The sequence below is a fragment of the Podospora pseudoanserina genome, chromosome 5, assembly GCF_035222485.1.
Source record: "Podospora pseudoanserina strain CBS 124.78 chromosome 5, whole genome shotgun sequence".
Classification (NCBI taxonomy): Eukaryota; Fungi; Ascomycota; class Sordariomycetes; order Sordariales; family Podosporaceae; genus Podospora; species Podospora pseudoanserina.
The window spans coordinates 3,885,700-3,899,124 of record NC_085924.1 but is presented as its reverse complement, the minus strand read 5'-3'; the positions used below and the strand labels follow the sequence as shown (position 1 = coordinate 3,899,124).

The window sequence follows — 13,425 nt, the reverse complement described above, 5'->3', positions numbered from 1 at the left end:
TTCTCATTCACTTTTCATTCATTACAGAGACACAGTTTGTTCTTGGTTGATGGTTGAGGTTTATTGTTAGAAAGAGGGGTGTTGTTCAGTAGTGCTTTAGACGTTTTGTTACCGCCTGTCTGCATTGGATGTTTTGGATGGTCGGGTGGGTTGGTGGGGAGAAATGTATGGGATGTCTGTTGTTGTTGTTGTTGTTGTTGTTGTTGTTGTTGTTGTTGTTGTTGTTGTTGTTGTTGTTGTTGTTTTGCTGTATGGGAATTGAAATAGGATTTTTTTTACTTGGTGCTGTTGTTTGGGAGAGTGGGTTTACATTGTTTGGGTTTTCTTTGAAAGAGGAGAGAGGGGGTGGTGGTGCTTATTTAGATGGGGGAGGGGGGAGTGGGAGAAGGAGAGGGGATTGTATATAGATGTTGTTATACTACTACATTTATCATTTGATTTTATTGGCTTTGGATGATGAGTTGTGAATGTTCGCTTATTTATCTTGTGGTTCTTCTTATGGGTATGGCTCCTGTAAACGCCTTGTTCCTTCCTTCCCCTATGGTATTTTCGTCTCCATATTTTGATATCCGTTCAACCTGGTGAGGTTGTATATATTGTACATTTACACTTCCTCCTATCGTCACACTTCTCCCTTCCCCTGCTCTCAAGTCCCCCTTTTAACCCCTTGGCGTGAAGTCGGTCTGCACGTCCAGCCTGTTTGCGCCTTGGGCCTCGAGCTCCTTGATGCGTTGACGTTTCTGGATGTCTTGAACGCGCCACTTTTTGAAGTATGTTACCTATATTTTCGGTCGTATCAGTAAAACATTCTTCCGAGACCCAACAAAAGTTCATAACCACTCCTCCCTCCAACCCTTCTCTTTCCACCCATCCTCCTGAGAGACATATCCTGTGTATCCCCCTCCACCCCATCCCAGTAACAGAAGGAAGGTGAAAAAATAAAAATAAAAATAACAAGGCTGCAAAAACCTACCCACTGAGCAGCACAATCCCTCTCAAAAACCTTGCCCTCCGCCCCGCAAGCCTTGCCAGCGGCTTTCTCCTCTTTCAGCGCGTCCACAATGTTGTTCTTGTCCAGGCAGGCAAAATACCCGTCGCGGGCCTCCCAGCAGCGGGCCCGCTCGGCGCGGGAGGGGGCGACGGTGCCGGCGCGGATTTCTTGGGAGCGTTGGTCTTCGGGGGAGGAGGAGGATAGCCAGCCCATTGTTGCGGTTTTGCTTGCTGTCGTCGGGTGGTGGGATATAGTGGTGGTGCTGGTGGAGGGTTGAAGATGATGGCAGTTGCCGGCCGGAAACAGGGATTGGGGAAAATGTGGGGAGCCAGGGGGGTTGGGCGGGCTGCTAATGTTCAAGGTTAGATTATGTAATCTTACGTACCGTTGGACGGGACGGGGGGCTGCAGCGGTGCGCCTGTGGAGGAAGCACAGCACAGCCAGATATCTTTCTTTGACATTTGATGCGCCAGACATTGAATTTTTTTTTTTTTTTTTAACATTTCCTTGGGCTTGACGACGGGGACTTGATTGAAACACTCTGCTTGGAGAGACAGGTATATCGAAGAAGCAAGATACAAACGATAGAGAGATAATCGACGACTGGCTCGGCACAACCCCATCATAATACACCCCCAGGAGGATTCCGAGCTCCTTACCGAGTACACGGATCCCATCCAGACTTTTGCGACCGCGCGCGCGTTCCCTCCTCGAGATATGCCCCGATAGCGAGACGTTCCATACCCACCGTACACGACGATAACAAAATGGCCCGCCGCCGCCGGCCCCCTCGCCCAGGCTCCCTCTCCGAACTCCCCCCCCTCAAAATCGCCTCCCAGATCCTCGCCCTCCAGGCGCTGTACTACACCTTCAGCTTCACCCTCCTCCTCTTCTCCGCCCTGGTAGCGGGCACAGCATTCACCCTCGACCTGGTGCTAGGATGGCAGAGCATAAGAGGGGACACGACGCAGGGGTGGCTTTGCGGGTTCCTCGCGATGTTGAACGGGGGGGTGTTGATGTTTGTTTTCCCCTTTCCTCTCCCCCATTGTGATTTTCAACCCGGTACTGACGTTTGTTTGTTTGTACAGGGGCGCCGCGATAGTAGTCCTGATAGGCCGATCCAAACTCGTCACCGACTTTGCCCTCTCCCTCCACTTCATCCACCTTGTCGTCGTCACCTTCTACACGGGTGAGCTCCCCAAGCACATGGCCTGGTGGGTGAGCATGGCCTGCGCTAGCGTGCTGGGGGTGGTGCTCGGGACTTGGGGGTGTAGGTATAGGGAGCTGAAGCCGATTTCGTTTGGGGGAATGGTGCCGGCAACAATAGCGGGCATGCGAGGGGCAGTCGCAGCCTGGGGAGCTGAGGAACTCGAATGAGCATGTGAGGGGGCGGGGGACGCGGAGGAAGATCTGGAGCAGGGGTTTAGCAGGGGACGGGGGAGGGGAGGGGAGGGATGGTGGGGGGTATGAGATGGTTGATATGCCGCCGGGGGAGGGGGAGGGCACGAGGTGATGATATAAGGGAAGGGTGGGTTCTCTCCCGTGCTCAGGGAACACCCGGAAAAAAGAATTGTATTATTTGGTATCATAGATGGGAAAGCGCAGGGGTTTTTTTGTTTGGCTGGCGTTTGGGGGTTGCAAATGTATGATTCTCGAAATCGGGAGATAGATGGTTTGGAATGGATGGCGCTCTGAAGAGCAGGGGTAGATGTATATTTGGGGGTATCTTCTAGTGTGGATGCGGAGAGGGAGAATATAGGAGGCATTCTTCGTCACTGTGTGGGATTCTTGCTGGGAGCTCAGCCATGACATTTAGAGGACGGGGCCTTTTGACACTTTGTGTTAGCATTCCTCACGATTACAAGGGGGCACAGCCATCGAAACCATGTGCAAGTCCACTATACAATAGCGAGCAAGTTGAAGACAAGTTTTATGTTGATCAGATATATTTCTATGCTCCCGCTACACCCCATGACAGCTCCACCACCAGAACATCCTATCCAAATGCCATTCTTATAACCGAAAAAAATAGAAAAAAAAACACAAATCTGTAGTTGATATCATGCTAAGAACAGATGATGAAAAACCAAAAGAGAGAGAAATATGAAACGATGCCGTCTACCGCCGACCACCCATACTGGTACACCATTCTTACAGCACCCATCTTTTGTACAACAACCCTCCCCTAAAGCTTCATACCCAACATCTTGGCAACCCTCATACTTTGCCTGATGCTGAGGTCAAGCATAATCTCCTCGGAACCGCCAGGGATAGCATAAGCCCTCACATCACGGTACAGCCTCTCGACCTTTCCACCCTGCCCACCGCGAGAGTAGGACAAGCCGCCGAAAATCTGCGACGCCTCACGGGCGCAGAACTCAAACGTGACGGTAGCCTGAGCCTTGAGACCGGCAATGGGGCCGCCGAGACGAAGCATAGCCTCGGTATCGCCCATCTTCTCACACTGGTAAATCACATTCTCCAACCAGTTGTACGACGCCTCGATCTGCCTCGCCATGTGCGCCAGCTTGAGCCGGATGACGGGGTGCTCAATCAGCTTCTTGCCAAACGTCCTCCTCTTGTTGGCGTACTTGACCGACTCCTCGTAGCAGACGCGGGAGAAGCGGAGGCACTGGATGATGATGCCGATGCGCTCGTGGTTGAAGTTGGTCATAATGACGCGGAAGCCCTGGTTCTCCTTGCCGATGAGGTTCTCGACGGGGACCTTGACATCCTCGAATGTGATGTAGGTCGTGCCCGAAGACCAGACGCCCTGGCAGTCCATCCTGCGGGTGGAGACACCGCCGAAGTCACGCTCGACGAGCAGGAGGGAAACACCGTTCATTCCGGGGCCGCCGGTGCGGACGGCGACGGTGAAGTAGTCGCACCAGATACCGTTGGTGATCCACTTCTTCTCGCCGTTGACGATATAATGCTTGCCATCCTCCGAGAGCTTAGCCTCGCAGGTGAGGTTGGCGACGTCAGAACCGGCGTCGGGCTCGGTGATGGCCAAGCAGATGCGCTTGTCGCCGTTGAGGATGCCAGGGAGGACACGGTCGACGACAGACTTCTTGCCGAACTTGACCAAGGGGGGGCAGCCGATGCCGAAGCCACCAATAACGTTCCAGACGAAGCCACCGGACCCAACGCGGGAGAGCTCGTCGGTGAGGAGCATCTCGTGGAAGAGATCCCACTTCTCGGCGGGGACCGACTTGATGGGGTTCTTGACGTAGTCCTTTTGGTAGTGGGTGCCGAGGAGACCGGCGAGGTAGCCGCGCTCGCCCATCTGCTTGTAGATGTGGGCGGGGACCTCCTTCTTCTCGTCCCATTCGGTGACGTAGGGCTCGACTTCGGTCTCAACCCACTCGCGGACTTCGGCGCGGAGGGCGGCGTGGGTCTCGTTGAAGTAGGGGGAGTGGTGCTAGGTTATTCTGTTAGCTGCTGTCACAGAGAGCCATGGCATGAGAAAAACTTACGCCCTGGTACCACGCAGGATCACCAAAAGGAATCTGCTCTCCAAACGGCTCAAGAGCCTCAGCCTCCCCAGCAGGGGCAGAAGAAGCAGCAGCAGCAGCAGGCTTAGGCTTAGGGGCCTCCTTCTTGGGCGCGGGAGCAGGGGGTGCCTCCTTCTTGGGCTTGGTATCTAACGAGCCAATCTGGAGCTTCTGATACTTCTTGAGAATACCCTCATTGTGATACTTCCAGAACTGCTTCGAGGCGTCCTTGCCGGCGACTCTCTGGAGGATCTTCTTGCCGCCTGTCAAACCATCTCAGTCAGCAACCATTGCGCGCCCATAAGACACCAAATCTATTGCGCCAAAAGAAGAATGTGCACACACCTGGATGGTCATCCTGGAACTTGGTCAGGTCATAAACATCGCCGTCGATGGTGATCCACAAGGAATCAGTCGTCTTGTGCGACGCAACGTCGGCTTGGGTGAAGGTCTTGGACATTGTGGCGGTTGTTGTGTGTGTGTGTGTATGTGTGTATGTGTGTGTGTGGTGAACTCTCAACCAGTCCAGGATAGGTGATGGGAATGAAGAAGAGAGAGAGAGGAAAAGAGAAAGAAAAAAACACACGAAACAGCTTTTGCGATCAAGCAAAACTAACTACTCCCCCCCTTCATGAGCGGGCGCGGGTGTGTCTCCATAAAGGGCCGCTTTCGTCAGCGGTGCAGGATAATCACATGCAAACCATGCCGAGCTCTCCGCAAAACCCGCCTTTACCATCCTGGTACCTTATGCTCTACCCCGGAAATTTGTTCCAGGAAAAAGTCCGGGGGCACGTGTCTTTGTGTTCTTATCCAGCCTCTTCAGATTTCGGGGTTTTGTTGTAACAGCTACCGTTGCACCGCGTTTGCTCTATCGTGCGCCGTTGCGAGCCTAGATATAACGGACAACGCCTTAACGTCTGAACGGGATTCATGTCTTTCTTTGCCCTTGTCCGCCAGGTACCACATTTTCCATGAGGAACACATCTTCGAGACCCAGTCCCTCTCCAACATTTAAGCCTCGGAGCAAGCACAAGGACACCACCACCACCACACACACACACACACACACAAGGGGCAACGTTGTTCTGGAATGTGGGGTAGAATAAACCATCAGGGGGGAGAAACGTGGGGTAGATAATCCACCATCCCCGTCAGTGGTTTTGAATTTCACGAGCTTCCTCCATTTTTGAAAGGAATCCCCGAGGATGATATCTGTCCGTTGGATCACAGCCATTCCAAGATGATACATGATTGTCGAATCTATCAACTCAAGAGTCATGTGCCCCTCCCTCCCCAGACAGCCCCTGAATCCAGAACAATTCCTCGTCCCGCCTTGGAACAGTCACATGCACCGTTCCTTATACAAGTTCAAACAAGCCCGCTCCTCCAAAATATTCAACAACTAGCAGCAGCAGCAAAATGACGGTCCCTCGGCTGTGATGTCATGCAACCCCAAAGCAACTAAACTGATGAACCAATTGGCATCGCCCGGATTACCGCTCGACCGCTAACCCACCGAACAAGAACAAGCCGAGGCATCTTCCTAATCAGGCACGCACCCACCCCTGCACTAAAACAGCCCTCTCCAGGTTATGCACTTTTCCCCAAAAGACAGTGCAATGCAAACCCCAACTCGGAGATCCGTCGAGATGCAAAAATGCAAAATGCAGCTTGCGGCGAACATGTCATGTTGACAGTGCATTGTGGTTGGTCATTGTTACTGCCAGGCTACTGCCAGGCTACTACCGTGATATATGCTTCTCCTTATTTCCCCAATAATAGCAAAGAATCCCGATTTGAGGCTCATCAACCTAATTCCCCGCCCAGTATCAACACCATAAACGCCAGACCTAGCTTACCTTCCCATCCAAAGCAAGCCAGCCGTGTGACCATTACCAGATCCCCCTTTCCCCCGGATGTCCTGAAAGCAAACCACCTTCCATAGACAGGATATAAAATCAAGCAGTCCCCCTCGGCTTAGCCTTCAACTTGGCCTTCTCCTTCTTCTCGTCCTTCAGCTTCTTCTTCTTCGCCTCGTTCTGCTCCTCCAGCTTCCGCTTGTGCGCCTTCTTCTGCTCCTCCGTCTTGGGCTGCACCTTGAAGAAGCCCTCGATTCTGCTCTGCTGGCTGCTCTTCATGTTCTTCTCCAGTCTCGCCGCCGCGCCCCTCACTCTGTCCTCAGAGAAACCCTTCTCCTTGACCAGAAACTGAACCAGCCCCTCGATGTCAGGCTTCTCCCACTTGAAGTCGCAAAGCGGGTCATCCGCCTGACGAACGTCAGGGTTGAAAAAGAGGTCTCTGGCATCCTCAAAGGGCCAGTCCTCAGGAATGACATATTTGCTCTTGGGATCCTCCTTCATAAACTTGACCACTCCCTCCAGAGTCTTGTGCTCGCGAATGAGCTTGAGGGCGGTCGAGGGTCCAACCTTGGGGATGGGATCGAGGTAGTCGCAGCCGAGGAGGATGCAAAGGTCGACAAACTATCCCCGAATGTTAGCCATATCTAACATCACAACCATGACAAAAACGTAACATGCCTGCTTCCTCTCCATCCCCAACCCCTCCAACACCTTCGCCACATGAATCTCCTGAATCGGCTCCTTCCTCTGCTCCGAAAACGTCAAATGCCTCAGCAAAATCGGACTGTCAAAACAGAGCGTGTCCATATCCTCACTCGCCGCCGCATACACCTTCCCCGCCCTGGCCAGCACCGCGCACTGCGCCTCCGCCTCGGTCGGCGCAACAATATACGGTATCCCCATCAGCTTCAACAGCTTCTGACACTCAGCATTGTGCTCCCTCGTCACCCTCACCGTCCTCCGACTAAACTTCTCCACCTCCTCCGTCGTCCCCGTCTCCTTGGCCTCCTCCAACCCCTCGTGCGCCTCCTGCTTGCGCTGGAACCGCTTGGCGAGTTCACCAGACTTGAGCTTGGGCGGCGCGCCGTCAAAAACATAAAGCGGCTTAATCCCATTGTCCACCATTCGAAGGGTACGGTAGAACATGCCCATCAGATGAGACGTCGTCTGCCCGTCTTCGTTCATGAGCTGCTGGCCGTCGGAGCGGACGGCGATGAGGAACGAGTAGATTGACATGGAGGCGTCCTGTTTTTTTTTGGGTTTTTTTTTAGCCCCAAAATTTAAAAAATACCGCTCTCAGGTGGGTTTGAAAGAGTGGACAACAAACTTACAATCGCAACCTTCCTCCCAAACTGGTTCTTGATCTCCCCCTCCTTGACCGCATCAGGCGCCTCGTCTTTGATGATCTGGAATAAGTTTTTGATTCCCATGGTTGCGACTTTTTTCTTGTCCTCTCTGCTGTTTTGTGTTGTGGTGAGAAAATCGCTGGTTTTGTCGAGGGTTGCGAGAGTGAGGAGGGGAGGTCGAAGCTTCGTGATGTCAGAGCAAAGATTGGACGAGAGCGCAGTTTGACGCGTTCAGCTCTTTGAGGTAAAGTGAGACGCGCTTCGCGAATTGGGAGCGAGAATTTAAGTGGGTCTCCCACTTTAGACCCCTGTCGGGGAGGAAGTGTGCTGCCTGGGTTAAGTGGGGGGAGCTGGCAGGTACGGAATGCTCTGTAGGAAGGAGCGCTGAATTATTCAGTAGATGGTAACTTATTAAAGGTGAAAACTGTAACTACCCAAGTTTAAGTCCAATGAGCTGATTTTTCTGGTGTTCTCTGTGGTATCAATTCAGGGAAAGCACGCTTCAGCATGGTTCGCCCATCAAAAGCCACGTCTAATATTTACACTTTACTCTCTACCACAACTCAATTATCAAACAGTCTTTTAAACAGCCAGAAAAAAAAACATTTGCTTAAATGGGAATATGGGGAATATTGTAAAGACTAGGTACAAGTGTATATAAATAGCAAGAAGAATATGTAACAAAAGCGCTAAATGCGAGCTGAGAGAGAGCTGCTGTTGGCTGCCCCTGAGGTATAATAGGGTGGGATATCTAGGGTATGGGTATGCGTATGAGTAATCAATCCACCATCCGAACAGGATGTATGAAGTGGGCTCTTCTCCAACTGTACGGGCAGTGGAGCGGGGAGGACTCCCGACCGGGTGTCCTGACAGGTCGTCGGCGGGATGAGTTGAGGACGCGGCCAGCGTCGGTGTTGGCCCCTACGTTGCTATCCTCCAGCCCGGGATCTGCTATGCATTGCGTCCCGCGCACTCAGATCATGGTCGCAGGGCTAACTTTTCTCCGCGACGTTGTCCACCGTTGCTGGTTGGAGAGGATATCATGGGAAAGAAGCAAAGATGTGGCAATGGCGTTTAGAAGTTCTCCTTGCCCCAAACAAAGTTGAACCTGTCATAGTTGTCAGCAACTGATGAAACTGTCCGTCTAGGGATCATCGAAACTTACCCAGGCTCGCTGTACTTGTTGCAAAAGACGTGCAGTTGGCTGCCCAAACCCTTGGGACCGCAGAAGAACACACCAGCCTCGGCAGGCGTGTGAAGCTTCCGGATACCTCTGAAGATCATATCCCAGTTGGGGCGACCAAAGTTGGTCGGCGACCGGAGACCAGTAATCGTGTCCTTGTCGGCGTTGGCGTCGTTGATCATGATGTTCGTCGCGTCGTCGACCTTGATCTTGGCTGTCAGGTACGTGTGAATCTCGATTCTGTTGTCCACATCCTGCGCCTCAATAGCGAGAAGAAGCGAGCGGAACCACTCAAAAGAACCAAAATCTCTGCAAATCCAAAAGAAGTAGACCTTGCTGAGCCGTGTCCGCTTCTGAGGGTAGTTCATGCGGTACCAGATCGACTTGAGAATCGAGGCGAAAGGCGTGACACCGATACCGGCACCGCACAGAACCGAAATCTCGTACTTGAACACATCCTCGGAAGCTGAGCCAAAGGGTCCATCGATGTAAACACGGGGAAGCACACGGCGGAGAGCGGGATCAACCTCATCGTTGGACTGATCCACGCCAACAACCTTGGAAGCATCCCCCTTCTTCTTGTCGAACTCGCAGCCCAAAGTCTCAGCAACAGCCCTGGTGAAGTCACCCACAACGCGCATGTGGATCGAGATGTAGTCCTCCTCGGGAGCACTGGTCAGAGTAAATGGGTGATACTGCCAGAGAGAAACAGCCGGGCAGCAGAAAAAGATGTACTGTCCAGCCCTGGTCTTGGTGTGCTCCTTCTTGATCTGAATTTCGCAGACGTTGCTCGGGTGCTGAATGACCTTGGAGATATATGTCTTGTGTCTGCCGCGAATCTCACGGGCAACACGCTCGGCCAGGTAGGCGAAACCACCGTACATCCAGTACTGCCAAAAGACGCCGATAGCCTGGGTGCCGATCGAAATGCAAAAGGGTGCAAAGTCGGGCTGAATCATGCAGAAAGCACCGTGGATCGACCAGAAAAAGAAGAAGACGATAAACATGTGGTGAGTGTACCAGAATCGTTCATAGTTGGCGCGTCTCGTCTTCTCAACCGAGGTGATGACCATTCCCATGAGCGCGATCAACATCACGTACCCAGTCCAGCCCGGGCCCGACACGAAGTTGGCGAGAAGCCATCCGTAGATGCCCAAGTTGTTCTTAGCGGCGACCTGAGCAAAGTTGTTCCAATGGGCAATCGTATGAACCCAGGACCAAAACACGATCGACCAGGCGGTGGTGATATGGAAAGTGATGTTCTTGTCGAACTGAATAATGCCGTTCAGGGGCGTTTGTCTGGCCATGGAAATGAGCGTACGGCAAACGGGGAACAGAATCAAGGCGACATCGACGTGGAGGACCAGCGCAGCGGATCTGGCAATCATAAACGTCGGGCCAAATGTGTCTCGGGCTATTTGTAAGTTCTCCTTCACCGCAAAATTGACGAAACTGAAGGCGAATAAGATGGCGTGGAGGAACATGAAAACGAAGACGAAACTGGCGATATGTCAGCCTTCACCTACCCACCACATCGTCGCAATCCAAAAGCAAACCACCTACATTCGGCGATATCCTTCGTTCACCATCCACTTGTCGAACTTTTCCCTTGGAGTCAGTTCCTTTTGCCTTTCCTGTGTCATTTCGCCCGACAACAACATCCGTGTAAGTGGCGTCCATCTTGATCTCTCCGACTGCTTCATTGACCCGCTGCTCCTTAAACCCCCATCGTAACCTCCGTAACCCGACATGGTGGGTGATAGTCGTCGTCGTCTCGATTAAATCCAGCAATTCAGCCTGCTTTTCCTCCTGATTCTTTGTCCTTTTCGAAATCCTCGTCTCTCTTACCCTCCCACTGGGGCAGTCGATCCCCGTTTTCCTCTAGCGATTCCCAATTAAAAGATGTTGATGCGTGTTATAAATATCCAAGAGTCGATAATTCGTCGTCAGAACCTGCTGAAAGCGTGCGAACCAGACCCATTAAACGACAGTCGTGAATGTGAGGCCTCGGCCGTGAGACAGAATAGTAATGAGCGGATATGGAGCCTGCATATGTCAGGAACGGCCGGGAGGCGGTATGGTTAGCAAAACCACACACCTCGAAACGATTGCACTTCGCCGAGCAAAAAGAGAGGGAGAAGGGAGAGGGGAAGGTTCGGCAGCACCGAAGGTGCGGGAGCCAGTGTGGTTATGTGAGGTGCCAAGCGAAGCAAGTCACCAGAAACATGAGCTGATGTGTGAGGATCATACCTGTCCACAAATGCCTGCGTACGGCGGCTGCTGGGACCCAAGTTTGCGTGTGCTAGGTATCTAGGCCACTCTGCCGGAGACGAGGGAGAAAAGAGGAGGGAACTCGAAGTAGGTAAGAAAGAGAAACGAATGCAAAATGACTCGGCAAGGGGGTTATCGCGTCCTGGAGCTCTTGTCGTGAGAGAACGTGGAGACTGTCAGGGGTGGCAGAGGGATAGGAGAAGCTGGAGGCGCGCCTAGAACCACGATGGCACACAAGATGGAGACAACGGCAACGGCTTGTGCAGGTGCAGCATGCCAAGCAGGGGCCAGGTAGCGGTGGTCCTCAGGGAAATCCAAAGAAATCGAACGAGGCTGGAACTTGCGGCCGGCCTCTCCCCACGTTGTCGAAACGACATCGAGAGAATTGTAACGCTGTCCTTCGGGGCGGGGCTCTGCGGCACCACTGCAGGGGGGCCGAACGGGTGCTCACCCATGTTATAAACGGCAGCAAGGGTCCTCCTCGCCGCTGGCCTTGTGCTCGAAGAGGTCAGTATCGGATGTCTACGCCATAATGATAAGCCCAGCCCAGATGACTCTGTTCTTCTCTGTAGACACATCATTAGCTGCTGAAGACCTCATATCAAGTGTATCCCGATCACCCATCCTGACGCTGTATAACTCCGTCCTTTGCGCCGTGTGACCAAACCGAAACTGGCTGACCTAGGGCTTCGCAGCGTACACAACTGCTGAATGGCCAGCGGCAGTCTGTGATCAGACCGATCACCCGTCGAGGTAGGGTACGGCACGGTGGAAAATGGCGCCACTTTCGAGACCGCAGTACCACCTCTGCCTCAAGATTGTTCGGATGTTTTGCAGGTACGGAGATACCTCTTTTCGAGGGTCATTAACCGCCAGCTCCCATTCGCGCGCAACAGGCTGAGAGAGATTCTTTCGTTGCAAGCTGTCGGAGAAAAAGCCAACGGCGGTAGCTCGACTTGTCAGGAGCGGGTGCCAAGGCTGGGGTCAGATCAGCTCCACATTGAAGGACCAGGAACGCTCCTGATTGGACACACCTGTTCAACTAGGAGGGCGGCCGAGCGTTGTCGTTGTTGTTTCGGCTGGGATCCTGATACGCAAGCGACGATTCAGTTTCGGGACCAACCAGTGCGTCTCGCCACAGAAAAAGAGAAAAGCAAAGCAATGCCTCAATGCCCCGCCGATTCCTTCTGCAGAAATCAGACCATTTTGATAATTTGAGCCCACGAGTGCCGCCAAGTGTAATCCCAAGCCTCCGGGCTGGATGTATGCTTACCTGCCGTTCGTTGACTCAGCGGCGGTAAAAGGTGATGTCAGTGTCAAGTTCACGATGTCAACGATTGCCCAGAAAATCTGAAGTCTCACGCCCAGTCGGATGTCGGCGCAGATATTGCATACAATCAGTCACGGCACGCGTGTAGATATGGTATTTTACGTACATCCTACATCCAGATGGGAGATATCAGCCAGTAGCATCTACAAACAACTTCATCCTCTGCTTCATCCTATGCCTCACCTCATCCTCATCTACCACCATCACCACCACCACCCTTATTATTCCACTTCAAGCCTCCCCAAAGAAAACTCCCGTCTCGATCTGCCGAACATGCATACATAACCGCCCTACCTACCACTCAAACCCTGACGCACATCACGCATCAAAACGCATGCACCTCTCCCGTTCATCTCAAAGTTTCATACCCACGTCGTCTTCCTATATCTCCTCTACTTGCTACCTATCTTTATCTCTCGCCCTGCACCACTACCTGAACTGCACCATCCCTGAGGTAAATCCAAACTTGCATCTAGACCTCGGCTTACACACAAACACAACAACAAAACATAACCTCCCTCTTCCCCCTTTCCTGTTTTACCATCTGACGATATTTCGTAATCAACCATCGGGCAAACCAACCCTTTGAACACCGACGTCCGACCCATTCCATCAAACCAGACCAGACCAGACCTCTAACCACCCACCACCCACCACTCCCATCCCCTCGGATCGACAGTATGACCACCAACCGGCCATCTACACAAGCCCACCACCACCAGAGGACAAGATCCGCTCCCATCACACAAAAGAGCCCATCATACAGGCCACCACCACCCTCAACTCAGCCCCCCTTCCGTGCCTCCGCCCTTCCCCGGAAGCCGGAAGCCAGAAGCCAGAAGCCAGAAGCCAGAAGCCACCAACAACACGTGTCTCCCCGAGCCACCCACCCAAATCAACCCACCCAACCCAAGATCTTCCCACCTCTGAACATACCCAAATGCTCCTCCA

At 52.8% G+C, this 13,425-nt stretch overlaps 6 protein-coding genes across 6 annotated transcripts; 1 reads left to right on the top strand and 5 right to left on the bottom strand.

Moving 5' to 3' along the window:
- Positions 1–488: 488 nt before the first annotated feature.
- QC764_509620 (uncharacterized protein) lies at positions 489–1,468 on the bottom strand (the record flags this gene model as incomplete). The annotated part of the gene is made up of 2 exons (XM_062948209.1): positions 489–779; positions 974–1,468. The coding sequence occupies 2 exons, from the start codon at positions 1,466–1,468 to the stop codon at positions 660–662; spliced, it is 615 nt and encodes a 204-aa protein (XP_062799625.1). The 3' UTR covers positions 489–659.
- On the top strand, positions 1,412–2,906 carry QC764_509610 (uncharacterized protein). The gene is made up of 2 exons (XM_062948208.1): positions 1,412–2,009; positions 2,080–2,906. The coding sequence occupies exons 1-2, from the start codon at positions 1,759–1,761 to the stop codon at positions 2,366–2,368; spliced, it is 540 nt and encodes a 179-aa protein (XP_062799624.1). The 5' UTR covers positions 1,412–1,758; the 3' UTR covers positions 2,369–2,906.
- QC764_509600 (uncharacterized protein) lies at positions 2,891–5,272 on the bottom strand. Its single transcript, XM_062948207.1, has 3 exons — positions 4,831–5,272; positions 4,468–4,748; positions 2,891–4,412 (listed from the first exon to the last, which is right to left on the bottom strand). Exons 1-3 carry the CDS (start codon positions 4,943–4,945, stop codon positions 3,177–3,179), a joined length of 1,632 nt encoding a protein of 543 aa, XP_062799623.1. The 5' UTR covers positions 4,946–5,272; the 3' UTR covers positions 2,891–3,176.
- Positions 5,273–6,443: 1,171 nt separating this feature from the next.
- FEN1 (Elongation of fatty acids protein 2) lies at positions 6,444–7,774 on the bottom strand (the record flags this gene model as incomplete). Its single annotated transcript, XM_062948206.1, has 3 exons — positions 6,444–6,965; positions 7,014–7,589; positions 7,676–7,774. The coding sequence occupies 3 exons, from the start codon at positions 7,772–7,774 to the stop codon at positions 6,444–6,446; spliced, it is 1,197 nt and encodes a 398-aa protein (XP_062799622.1).
- Positions 7,775–8,764: 990 nt separating this feature from the next.
- On the bottom strand, positions 8,765–10,624 carry QC764_509580 (uncharacterized protein; the record flags this gene model as incomplete). Its single annotated transcript, XM_062948205.1, has 3 exons — positions 8,765–8,798; positions 8,856–10,373; positions 10,437–10,624. 3 exons carry the CDS (start codon positions 10,622–10,624, stop codon positions 8,765–8,767), a joined length of 1,740 nt encoding a protein of 579 aa, XP_062799621.1.
- A 229-nt stretch (positions 10,625–10,853) lies between these two features.
- QC764_0085470 (uncharacterized protein) lies at positions 10,854–11,599 on the bottom strand (the record flags this gene model as incomplete). The annotated part of the gene is made up of 3 exons (XM_062940854.1): positions 10,854–10,919; positions 11,370–11,557; positions 11,596–11,599. The coding sequence occupies 3 exons, from the start codon at positions 11,597–11,599 to the stop codon at positions 10,854–10,856; spliced, it is 258 nt and encodes an 85-aa protein (XP_062799620.1).
- Between the last annotated feature and the right edge of the window lie 1,826 nt (positions 11,600–13,425).